This window comes from Mesoplodon bidens (assembly GCF_964165515.1).
Source record: "Mesoplodon bidens genome assembly, chromosome: 5".
NCBI classification, from domain to species: Eukaryota; Metazoa; Chordata; class Mammalia; order Artiodactyla; family Ziphiidae; genus Mesoplodon; species Mesoplodon bidens.
Window position 1 is genome coordinate 85,899,096 of NC_138161.1, and position 12,425 is coordinate 85,911,520.

Here is a 12,425-nt window from a genome sequence, read left to right on the forward strand (position 1 = left end):
CCTCCTCAGTTTCCTCCTTCCACTTCTATTCATATTGTGGCACATGAACTTATTTTTCCTGCCCTATGAGTCAGTCGACTTGGTAATGCTATTCTATTTGAGCACCAGTGGCGATATCTCTGTGAACAAAAGGTACCAGGAGAGTACAGGTGTGTGGAGTCACAAGAATGTCCCTATCTTTATCTACAATATGTAATCCTCTGTTTGTTACACAAGTTGAAATGTTAATCAGAGAGTTAAGAGAAAGATATCAACAATGGCAGTTAACATTGAACTGAGTCAGGGACATCTTCCAAAATCGTTGTACAGATTGCTATTCGTACTACTGTCTTTAGCAAACTATCAAGGCATGCCATTTTATGACATATATTATATTCCAATATGCATCTCAAATCATAAACTCTGAAACCTAGTGGTAAAAGATTGTCCTATACATTGAGACTTTTTCTTGCCTCCTAACTCCAAGGGTGTGATATTGTTTTAAGAGTATAGTACATATCACAAAAGGGGGAAAAAGATAGCAAAGTAAAGGAAATTTTCTTTTTTTTTTTTGCTTCTTCTAATCCAGCATAAAACCCACATTGTTCCACGGAATGATCAGCTGTCAGCTAATCAGTGATAGAAAATAAAAAGGCAAGTGGTTCTTGCAAAAGCAAATGTTCATTGCTTTCATAAACACAGAAGTATCCAGTCAGTCATTAATGAAACTTCACTTTTCATAGAATTTTATCCCAATTTATAGAGCTTTGCTTAGCCTTCTGTGTTCAACCTTTGTTTCTCGCCCCCCCCCCTTTTTTCTGGAGGGTGGTATTCTTTTCTTAATATTTTACACAAAAGATACAGAACAGAATAATACACCATGTCAAGAAAGGAATTCTCATTTGTTTAACGTATAAAACAATATCGGTTTCAATAAAGTGGAAAATATTCAGGGCACATAGGTTCTGCACTGGCTAAATTATATAACCCAAAATATCACCTGGCTGACTGATATCAGGCCACATAGTGACATGATATATCCATCTGGCTGAGCTACTGAAAAGTGAGTTTTGAGGGTTCATCCAATGCCAGATAATTAGGTTTCCTTATTGTTTTCTACTGAATGTTTGACTGAAGGAGCTAAATTGACAGTTGGTTTTGGCATTGAGTAGCACTGACTCAGGCTTAATCTTATACCTAGTCAGAGTAAGAAGTTTTCTCCACCTAAGAAGTATTGCTATACCCAACATTTTAGTGTTCAGTCTGTCAATTTTTGTTTTATAATGCTGTCCATTATTTTTTATAACAAAATAGAAAGAAATAGACTTACTCTCTGGCATCATATGGCTTTACAGTATAAGTACTTTTCTTAACTGCTGGTATTTAGTAGCAGATAAGGAAAGTATTTTCATTTTGGTTTTTAATTTGGACACAATGTATTTAGGAGACATACTGTGACGGTTTTTGATTACAAATCCATGTTTTACCAAACATACATAACAGATTTATTCTCTATGTGGGTTTTTATTAAGTAGTAAAGATAAGTTTAAAGGGTACTGGGAAAACCCTCTTAGGCCCCAAAATGTTTTCTCTCTAATAGCTAGATTAAGCCTGAATTTTCAAAGCTAGACAGATTCATTCTTTTGACTCAGTCTCCTCAAGGAATGGGTTATACTTGATGCCTTTTTGGTCATCTATGCATTAAAATGGAATGAAACCCTTTCCTATGAGAAGAGAGATGTGGGGCAATCAACAGAGGTGAAAGGAGAAAGAGGAAGAGGAGGCACTAAGGAAAGAAAGGAAACAAAAAGGTAAATTAAAAGAGGTGAGGTGTCCAAGACAAACTGAGTAATTCACATCCTTGACTAAGGTCGGCTGATATACTCCCATACCCATTTAAACACAGTGTTTTTATGTTCAGTTGAAATTCTGATTATAGGTTCCAGATTTAAAAGCAAAGTAATGAATACAATTATTAAAATTGTTTGTGGACCAAGGCAAAAACCATTAGGTAGAAAAAACAAACAAACAAACAAAAAACTTATTAGCTGGTTAAACAACTTTCTGATCTGAAAGACCATTTTGTAGCATAATTATCAATACAGTTTTCAAAACATAGGTTCCAGGGTTGTTGTTTTCTTTAACAGAAATTTTAAAAATGTTCTTGAACTAAATTCAAAGGGCTATGAAAAGTTAATATTATCACTGAAATATGATTTTCGTTTTGGTAAAAATAAGTATTATAGAATTATTTCATTTAGATCATGTTTACTTTTTCCCTTTTTGAAAACTCAATATTTTCTTCACTGAACATGCTTCTCTTATTCTTTTATATATGTGCAGTTTAGATAAATAGTTGAAATTAAATCCATAGATTACACTGATCTAGCAAAAGACTTCCTATCTTTCATTAAGTAAGTACCAGCACAGTCTCTTTTTTATTGTCGAAATGTTTCTAGAGGGTCGCTTTTCTGTTTAGTGTATAATTAGATTAATTAGCATCATTGTTGCCTCCTCTACTCTTGATACCTCCTCTAAGTTATGGTTTTACTATAATGTGAAACTTTCAATTGCCAATAACCCTCCTTAAATAATGAAAGTATTATTTTCTATCTGGCATCAAAATAACTAATTCTAACTTCACTGCAAATATTTGACATGTGAGAATTTCCAGGGGAAAATGATTTCCGAACGTGTGACTAACACATTTGTCCAGCTCATTGTTGTTCCAAATTTCCCATTTGCATCAATTCTGAAAATTCAGCATAAACATTTTACTGTAGAGTAAATCAACATGTTTTTGTAGTGCAACATGCCATGTCTAACCTTTGCAAATCGGGAAACACTTGGTCACATTCCTTACACTCCTGAATTGCATGTATCTCTCGGAGATCATTTTCACTCTCGAGTTTTTGTTGAAAGTCCTCCTCTACCATTGAGAATGCCGAGTGGGGTGTGCTGCATGGGAACTTCTGGTGATCCGCTAGTTCAGCCTTGGACTCAAAGAGCTGGTCACAGTCCTCACAGCGGTATTGCCGTTCTTCTGTGAAAATAATTCAGGTGTTATCAGCACTAGGTGATCAGGAAGTGCCACCACACACTGGCAGTTCTTATCGAATTACGGAAGACATAATAGAAATTATTTGGTTGTCCTTTCCACCACTTCCATTTTAACATGGATTAGAAATAGTAAATGTAGGGACTTCCCTGGCGGTCCAGTGGTTAAGACTCTGCACTTCCACTGCAGGGGGCACGGGTTTGATCCCTAGTCGGGGAACTAAGATCCCGAATACCGTGCAGTGTGGCAAAAAAAAGAAAAGAAAAGAAAAAAAGAAATAATAAATGTAAAGAAGCCAGGACAATAATAACAGAAGTGATTGCTGTGGCTCTCGTATAGCTTTCTTATCAGATAAAACTTTATGACGAAACCCTACCAGGGTTTAATATTCACAGGATATTGAAAGTCATAATGACCACTTACTGAGTATCATTATGTCCTCAATCCTGTACATGGATTATTGATATTCCTAAAACCTGACTGTGAGGAATGATATGTCAGATTTGTATCCCAATTTTCAGATGAGGGTATTGATGCTCAGAGAAGTTCAGTAACCAGTCAGGGATCATAGAGCTAAATGGTTATGTCAGACTTTGAACACACATCTCCGTTCCATACCCTTCTCGCTGTGCCATGTTACCTGGACGGGACACGGGACAGAGTCCCTATCTGAGCCATACTTAAGCCTGGCTAATATCAATAAACTTGGAAATGCTTTGACATTTGTCATTACTTATAATGTGGCACAGCATGATTTTAGCACTTTTCTAGGCTCATTTATGTTCCCTCAGGGCCAGTGCTAATTGGCATGGCTTTGTTAAATAGCCAGCATATCATGCGTTTGCACTTTAAATCACTAAGATAAATAAATGGTAATAGTGGGGGCCAGGGATAACAAGGCTATGGAGTGTCAGGTAGTGACGCCATTGTTTCTATTCTTTTTATTGGAATAGCTTTCAGCCCACTCATGAGGCCATACTATGCACTGATCACACAGATATCATCACAGAAGTCCTGCAAACAGCTCACAATGCTGAAAGACACAGAGGACAACAACACGATACATCATCCCTGGGTTACAGACCTGCAGCCAGGACCTATATCCAGTTATTCACTGACCAAATGTTTTTGAGGGAATATTTTAGTCACCTACTGAATGTGAGGCATTTTGCTAGGGAATGAATACATAAGAAACCCAAGGGGATACACATGTGAACAACTAGTGTGATACATCTTATGACAGATGCATGCACAGGCCTAAATTAGGAGCCCAGAGGAATATACCAAATCCATCTATCCTGAGGAAGAGAGGTTCAGCAAAGATTTTGTAACGAGGAAGAATCAGCCAGGTGAAGCAGCATGAGGGAAGACATTTCAGGCGGTGGGAATAGCATGGACCAATGACGAAGGCAAGAAAGAGCAGGGCAGGCTCGTGGAAAGGCAAAGCTATAGTAAAGTGTGACAGGTTTATAGGGTGCATGTAGGGGAGGAGTGGGAAATGAAGTTAGAGAGGGTAGCAGGTCACTAGGGGCTTTTTAGGTCCATGCTAAGAAGGGTACAGAAAGCCACTGAAAGTTGGAATGCCCCATTGCAGCTTGAGAAGCCAAGCAGAGAGGTCAAACGGGTCGCTGCTGCTGTGATCCATATACGATACTGGTTTAGTTTAAACTAAACCAATAACACAGGGGCCAGAAAAGTAAAGAAATTAGTATGTAGATTCAGTAGGGTTTGTCACCTTTGGACTTGGTTAAAGAAGAGGGAGCTATTTTAAAATAAATCACCTCAGCTGTAAGACAGGTTTCTCAATAACATAAATTAGGTAATGGAAACGTTTCCTATAGTTTGTGACACTATTCACATGTTTAAGATCTAAATTTAGGATCTCAGCCAGCAGTCTGAACACAAACAACCTCCAGGCCTATGAAAAGGCATAGGCTTTAGAGACAGCAAGACCTTGGTTTGAATGCTGCCTCTACCACTTTCTAGCCATGTGGTCTTGGTCAATTTACTTAGCCTTATATGGCCTCGTTTTCCTATCTGTATAATGGAAATAATTCCTTTCTTACAGGTTTGATCTATGTCTAAAAGACTAAATGAGACACTAAATGGAGAGCATAAAATATCTAGCATACAGTAGGTGTACAATGCATGTGTTTTATTTTCTCTTTTCTAAGAAACATTAAATCCTAGAAGTATGAAATACAAATCACCATGTAAACATTATAAACATTATATTTAACATATCGGGTATATGTATGGATATGGGTATGACACAGTGAAAATGAAAAGCAACCGATGGGTTCCAGAGTGTTGTAAAGGCAGGTAACTTATGAATGGTAGCCCTAAAAGAAAAATAGTCACCTCTATTTAGGCTTTTTAGAATAGTACAGTAACCATTTATATTTTAAAAAAATAATTGTTTGAAAACCTTTTTAGAGCAAACATTCACTGATGAAAGATGCCTTGTACCAGAGACAGTCCAAATTAATTTTTTTTTTTATCATCTGAGCACTCCCTGCTGTCAAAGAGCCCTTTCCCACTGGGTCAGTCTCCCCATTCAGGCTCAAATTCTACAAGGCTAGTTAAGAAGTCTGGGTTTCTGAGGCCATTGACTTGTCACAGTTTCTAAGAAGAAAACAAGTTCCAAAAGGCTCCTCAAAATACAACTGGTATAATCTACAAAGAGGCAGAATGCAGCTCAGCCAAAGGAGAAAAATGTTCAAGTAAAGAGCCAGCCAACAGTGGTAGCTTTCTTTGCTGGAGCTGCAGATGCAGAGGCTGAGTTTCTCCTGTTTGGAATGCCAGAGAGATGGAAAGTGGAGCCATCCTCACCTCTCACTGGTAACCCTTCCCAGTGGTCCTTCCAACTATAAAAACACTCTAGAGACACCACTAGATTATGCTAAATCAAATCACATTATATGAGGGGAGAGAAACAGGAAAAAGAAAGAAAACAGTCTTAAACGTTCATCCCGATGATACAAATCAATACAAATAAAATTTCCTTTTACTCTTACCTGAATATACATCCCTAGTAATTATAATTCTTTTTGATCCCCCCTTCTTTAATTTAGAATAGGTCTCTGACAAATACAAATTCCTCTGGCTCAAAAATTTCCTCATCTCTACTTTTCTCCCAATCCTCATCCCTCCAGCCCTCTCCCATATGCTCATGCTGGCTAGGATTTTACTCAAGTAGAAATACTTTTCCCAGTACTAGAACATTAGATGGGAGAAACAACTGCTAGATATACAAAAGCCCAAGCCCAAGCTCCCTGAAATGACTTTTGTACAGTGAAAGGACTCTCACTATAGTCTAAGGCACTGACAAAAGGTTTACCTATGTGATGCTTCAGTCCAAATATTCAAAATTCCTCTGACCTCCATTTCAGAGAAGACCTCTGCTTACTTTAGCTTCACCGTAATATTAGCCAGATGTCAGACCAAGAAAATAGCTACTCTGTGAGAAGGAATTTCTTAAAACTGACATTGACTACCCAGGGAAACTAACAAGTACCAAGTGTGATGGACCCTTTGGCATGCTCCATCACAGTCTCCAAATGAGGGTGGTGCGGATGGTGGCATGAGTGGTACTAACCGTGGATATCCGGTGCCATAGTGTCATGGGGATAGTCTTCACTCTTCATGAACAGCAGGAGCTCCTCTCCTGGTGCAATGTCTGCAACTACTCTATAAAATATCTTCAAGAGACCATGAAGGGGTGGGGGGAGAGAAAGAGAAGTGAATATTAAGAAAGGGCAAGATATACACTAAGATAGCTGTACATTTTCCCATACCTTAACAAAAATATTCCTTTTTATTTTCATCAAAAGAACTAGCTTTCCTGTTTTATACACTGAGAACTAGCCCTCTGATGACAAATGGAAAGCTGTGACTCTCATGCCAATTCATAAATCTTTTCCAGCTCCCACTTCACAAATCAAATTTTCTTAATGCGAGGCTTGCTGTGTCACATACACCCTGTGTAATGTTTAACAAAGAACAATCCCTTCTCTGAATTCCTTACTCTAGGGAGCCACACACATACTCAGAGAGTTGAATGTGTCTTGCGTTATCCAGCAGTGAACTAGCAAAGACTGGCAGGGGCACAATTACTCCCCTCGAGCATGTTCTCAAAAGTAGCACCTTCTCAACAAGGAGCTTTTAAGGTAATAGGCTGAAGGGACACAACATAAAGAATCATGACAACAAAATCTGTGTAGAACATAGTCAAAGGAGAGCATTTTGTTTTTTAAAAACTTAATCCCTCTTTTACCGATCAAAAGTGCCACTCACGGGCTTCCCTGGTGGCGCAGTGGTTGAGAGTCTGACTGCCGCTGCAGGGGACACGGGTTCGTGCCCCAGTCCGGGAAGATCCCACACGCTGCGGAGCGGCTGGGCCTGTGAGCCATGGCCTCTGAGCCTGGGCGTCCGGAGCCTGTGCTCCGCAACAGGAGAGGCCACAACAGTGAGAGGCCCGCGTACCGCAAAAAAAAAAAAAAAAAAAAAAAAAAAGTGCCACTCACAGGTCCAGGACCTGCCTTCATGACCCAGATACTGATCCCACTCTTTGAAAGCGGGCATTATGCCTTCAATTGATTCCTTTACCAGGGTTTGGGGGTGGTGCTTATTCCTCTTACTTTCTAGCAAAATGCTGATGAGAGGAAGGATTTAAGAAATCCATTAATAACTGACTAAAAAGCAGTGGAGCAACTGTGGAAAAAACCCTGACCTATAATTTCCAAGAGCTGCCTACCTTTCCCCTGACCCGCGTGGTTACCCTAGGTAGGTCATTGCCCAATCTACTTGTCCAGGATTCCGGGTTTCTTCATTTATAAAAGTATTTAATTCTGCTTTGCAACATATAAAAACATCAAATCATTATGTTGTACACCTGAAACTAATATAATGTTATATGTCAATTATCTCTCAATATAAAAAGGATTTAATCATGAAAATATTTAAGGTGCCTTTCCTTTTTAAGATAATATGTTCTTAGTTTTTAATTCTATTCTAGGATTATTTATTAAACAATGATTCTGTAACCAGATAGAGGTTATGAAAGAAAGAATAAAGTTATACAGTTAACTGGTGAAAATGAGAACAATTACATTCACACACACTCACACACACACACACACACACACACACACACATACCACCAAAAGCAACAATGGCAACAATAAAACTAGGGATTCAATTCTGCTCAGTCTCAATGCAATGGGGAGAAAAATCACATAACACAAATTGGCACACCCTACTAAGAAATGGGAAGGATCTATTTTGAGAAGACATTGCTCTACCTGTGGTTTCTTACAGGACCACTTATTTCAAACTGAGAAAAGTTGAGTAATTTAACGTTTTATAAGATCAACAGAAATGTGCATAACTTTAATTATATTTATCTGTTTATCTCTTGAAAAGCAGAGGACATTAAACATAAGTACGTGCCTCTTCATTCCAGTAGGTGGCTCTAAACTCCAATTGTTTATTTTCCTTTAAAAAGACCAGAGTACAAAACTGTGCTAAATTCAAAAAATAACTCAATGAGGAGTATTTTCTGCTTAGTTTCTTTCCTGTCAAAATAAAATCATTTTTTTCATGCAACAGTAATTTAACCACATGAAGTTGCTTTATAGAAAATAATGCCAAACATAAAATGTTGCCCTAATATAATATAACCTAATATTCTTTATCTCTATCCTTAGATAAAATCCAGGCTATCTTAGGAAAATTACTCTTTGTTATGTGGTGATTCTATAAAAACCAGAGAATTAACAGTTTGTATCTTATTAACCCTAACGTTCACATTTTCCCTTCTCTGGAAGTACACTCAGAGGAATAATTCTGCTCAAAAAGTTACCAGATTTAAAAAAAAAAAAAAAAAAAAAAGTGTGCGTTTGCTTTTTCCCCCTAAACTTTCCAGTTAAATGCTTATTAGTGCCCTGTTTCATTCTAGAGTTCTATTTCCCCTTAGAAAACAATAGACTTCTCTCAACAGTTTGAATCACCTCTTCTTTTGGCATCTCTCAAAGGTTTAACTTATTAGCTTCCTTTCCAACAACATGTTGATATTTGAATTGTGACATATTAGAACTTTTCAGTGGCTTCTCGGAAACAGTGAGGTTAAAGAGACAATATTCCGAAAGACCGTAAAACAGTACAATTGTCTCTGTTGGGGAATGCTGCAGAGACACACATGCCAGATCATTGGAAGAAAGTATTATGATATCATTATTTCTTTTGAATAATAGAGTCCACTATTAATCATGTCTCTTTTAATTCCATTTTAGATTTACTCAATCCAGTGTGAACAGTCCAAGAAACAAAAGAAAGTGATAGATACACTGTAACTATACATTAGAAAGATAATTCTCTTTGCCGGGACATAGATCACTACTGTAATTTCCCTTTAAGTGTCCAGATTGTCATGTGAACAATACTGAGCGCATAAAAAATAAAAGACACGGAAGAGCATTGATGTTGGCTTTATTTACTGGAGGTAAAAGGTGACATTCCAGGCCACGAAAGGCAAGGCAAAGCAGAGTGGGTTTTAACTTCAAGGTGTTCTTTTCGATTTTAAGTGAATTTTTATGGTGCTCATGAAACTGAGGTTTGAAAAGAACTGGCAAGAGCCCGAAGTAATGAGGGCAGATTCTGGGCATGCTTCCTCATATCGTAGTAAGAATGTGCCTTGAAGCCCCATCTACCACCCTTAGAAATCCAGTGCTTTTTTCAAGGTGTTGTCACCACTTGCCATTTCATTATATCTCAACTCTTTGGGTTTTACAGAGACTTAAGCAAAATTATGTCTTTGCTCTTATAATTACAATGGTCCCAAAGTGTAATTTGAATGCTTGAATCCAGAGATGTCTACATACAAAGTTGGTTTATGTTCTAGCAATAACAATATACCAGCAGGCGTTTGAGAAGTGAGAGAAATAGTTTAAATGAAAACATAATGACTATTTGTTGCCTCAAAACAATTATGTGGGGGAAAGATGGAATGTAATGTTGGAGGAATCAAGCCTTTCAGAAAAAAACGTTATCGCATCTATGCTTTTATATTAGAAAATGGGTCTTTCAGCAACTAAAAATATAATAAAGAATGGAAGTGATTTATGTAGCTTCTCCCGCAGGTTTGTCTATTAAGTATGCTTGACCATGCTTATAAAAATGTTATCATAACATCTTTAAAATCAGTGTATTCTCAAAATTTCGGCTATATATTACAGTCCTATGAATTACATGTCATCTGAGTTATGTACCCGAAGCAGAGACATGACTAATATAACCTCTCCGGGTTTTGTGTTAGATAAAAATGGAAGGGAATCAATTCCTCTGTTAAATTCCATAAAAGAGTTAACAGGTCTCTTCCATCAGGGAGTTTTATGGAAAAAGTTATCTGGAACCAAAATAAAAATGTCCTGGATCTGGGATTTTGTGATGAATTCAACTCAAGTATTTAAAGAGGGGCTCAAAATCCCACTTAGAAAAAGTTGGAATGGATACAAAAGGGTTGTTGATTTATTATTTTGCTGTATGTCTCTCAGAATGCTCTACTAGAAGGGAGAACACAATCTCTCCCAATATAAGGTGAAAAATTAGAGGAATGGGGCCTTTTAGTGTAAGAAAATAGGACTATATGAGAATTCCATTTTTTAAAAGTCATGATAAATATTTTTAAACTGCGTTAACTCCTTTAGAGTTTTCTATTTGGTAGCTAATACCAAATTCCAGAAACACAACATGTTATGAACATGACCTAACTCTCCATATATCGGAAACTTTTGAAAGTTGAGGTAGTCTTTTCATTTTACCATAGGAAAAATTTAATTTTTCCAATATCTTGCTGGACTCTTTTTAATTTTTCCAGAAAGCTTTATCTCTGTCCTTGTAAGTATGGATATTATAACTAAATCCCTGAATACTTTAATTTATAAGAATAAATATTATAGTAAAAGGTTTAATAGATCTTTCTATATTCTTTATTTTAAAATTTGCCAAAATATCACACTAGTGAAATTTCTTAATATTTTTTTAAAAAATTCTAAAGCATTCAGATATTTGAAGATAAAACGAGAAATCCCTCAAATTGTTCACTTTTACTACTGGTGAAATTCACAATTTAAGGCATAAATATAATATTATGCATGTATATAGGAATTACTCTAAAAAATAATTATTATTCTTAATTTATTTTAATCAAACCTTGAAATGGCTCCAAATATCAAAAGCATATCTGTTCAGTTAATATTCATAAGGCTAAGCTAAAGGTAAAAGACAGTGGTGATGTGGATTTGATTTAGCAAATTTTAGACTGCCAAAATGAATATTTTCATACAATGTTATATATAAGTATATATGTGCTTGGATATATTATATATTTATATGTGATTTATAAGTGTGGCAAAGTATACATTTTAGGGACATTTTAAAATCTGCACAAGATATTAGTAATCTCATATTTTACATATTAACATAAATTAATATTTAATGGCACATGATTAATTCTATTATAGATCATATAAGTTATATACAATTATACATTTTATAAATTGCATATTATATGTAATATGTGTTATAGATAACTATTTATTATATACAGTTGGAACCGAAATTAATCACACTTTATTAAATATTCATTTCCTTTTGTTATTTAAGCCCAAGAGGACAGCCACTAAAGAGAGTATGGACAGTTGTAAGCATTCTGATAGCAAAGGTAATAGGCTATAAAAGACTTTCAGATTAATTCTGTTTTGTACTGTCACAGCCTGTGTTCAACCTATTCCTCCATCAAATTGATGATGCTACCATTTGTATTTATAAATGGCAATAATGTGGGTTCTTGTTTATTATCCTATAAAATAGAAAAATCTAGAATCTGTCAGACCAGACTTGCTGTCTAGTTTGCTATGCTTGGATCGATTCAAAGTATTATGCTTGTATTACTGAGACAGAAGAAAAATTCAGTGCACAGAGGGAAAACAAGAAAGAAAGAAAACATCATTTACTTTTAAAAAGATGAATAAGGACTCATTGTTATGAATTCCCATTTATTTTTCCTGGTCAAGCACTGGAAGTTTTATTTATGCTTAATAGACTGCATTTGGCATGTCTGAAAATGGCAGAAGTGTGAATTATGAGTGACCTTCAACCTATTCAGGAAGTTGTAATAATTGAAATAATAGAGAAATGTACTCCCTGCAAAATCTGTACTGAGAGACAACTTTTTCAGACTATTGCCGTCTTTTCACTTTGAAGTAGACAGTTGATTTCTTCCTTCCCACCTCCTAACAATCAGCCTGAATGCTTTATTTTCTATAGCCTCATTCAATTTACCAGTCCGAAGACTAGGAAAAGCTGAATGGAACTTTAATGTTTAGAG

General features: G+C 36.3%; 1 protein-coding gene across 8 annotated transcripts in view; it reads right to left on the reverse strand.

Moving 5' to 3' along the window:
• MECOM (MDS1 and EVI1 complex locus) overlaps positions 1-12,425 on the reverse strand; it is a 168,814-nt gene that overhangs the window by 41,899 nt on the left and 114,490 nt on the right. For all 8 annotated transcript variants that reach the window (XM_081234319.1, XM_081234316.1, XM_081234314.1 and 5 more), the window contains exons 3-4: positions 6,636-6,738; positions 2,806-3,022 (exon numbers count right to left, since the gene is read on the reverse strand). In XM_081234319.1, the coding sequence (XP_081090445.1) occupies positions 2,806-3,022; positions 6,636-6,684 (266 nt within the window). In that variant the 5' untranslated portion in view covers positions 6,685-6,738. The remainder of the gene's footprint in view (positions 1-2,805; positions 3,023-6,635; positions 6,739-12,425) is intronic.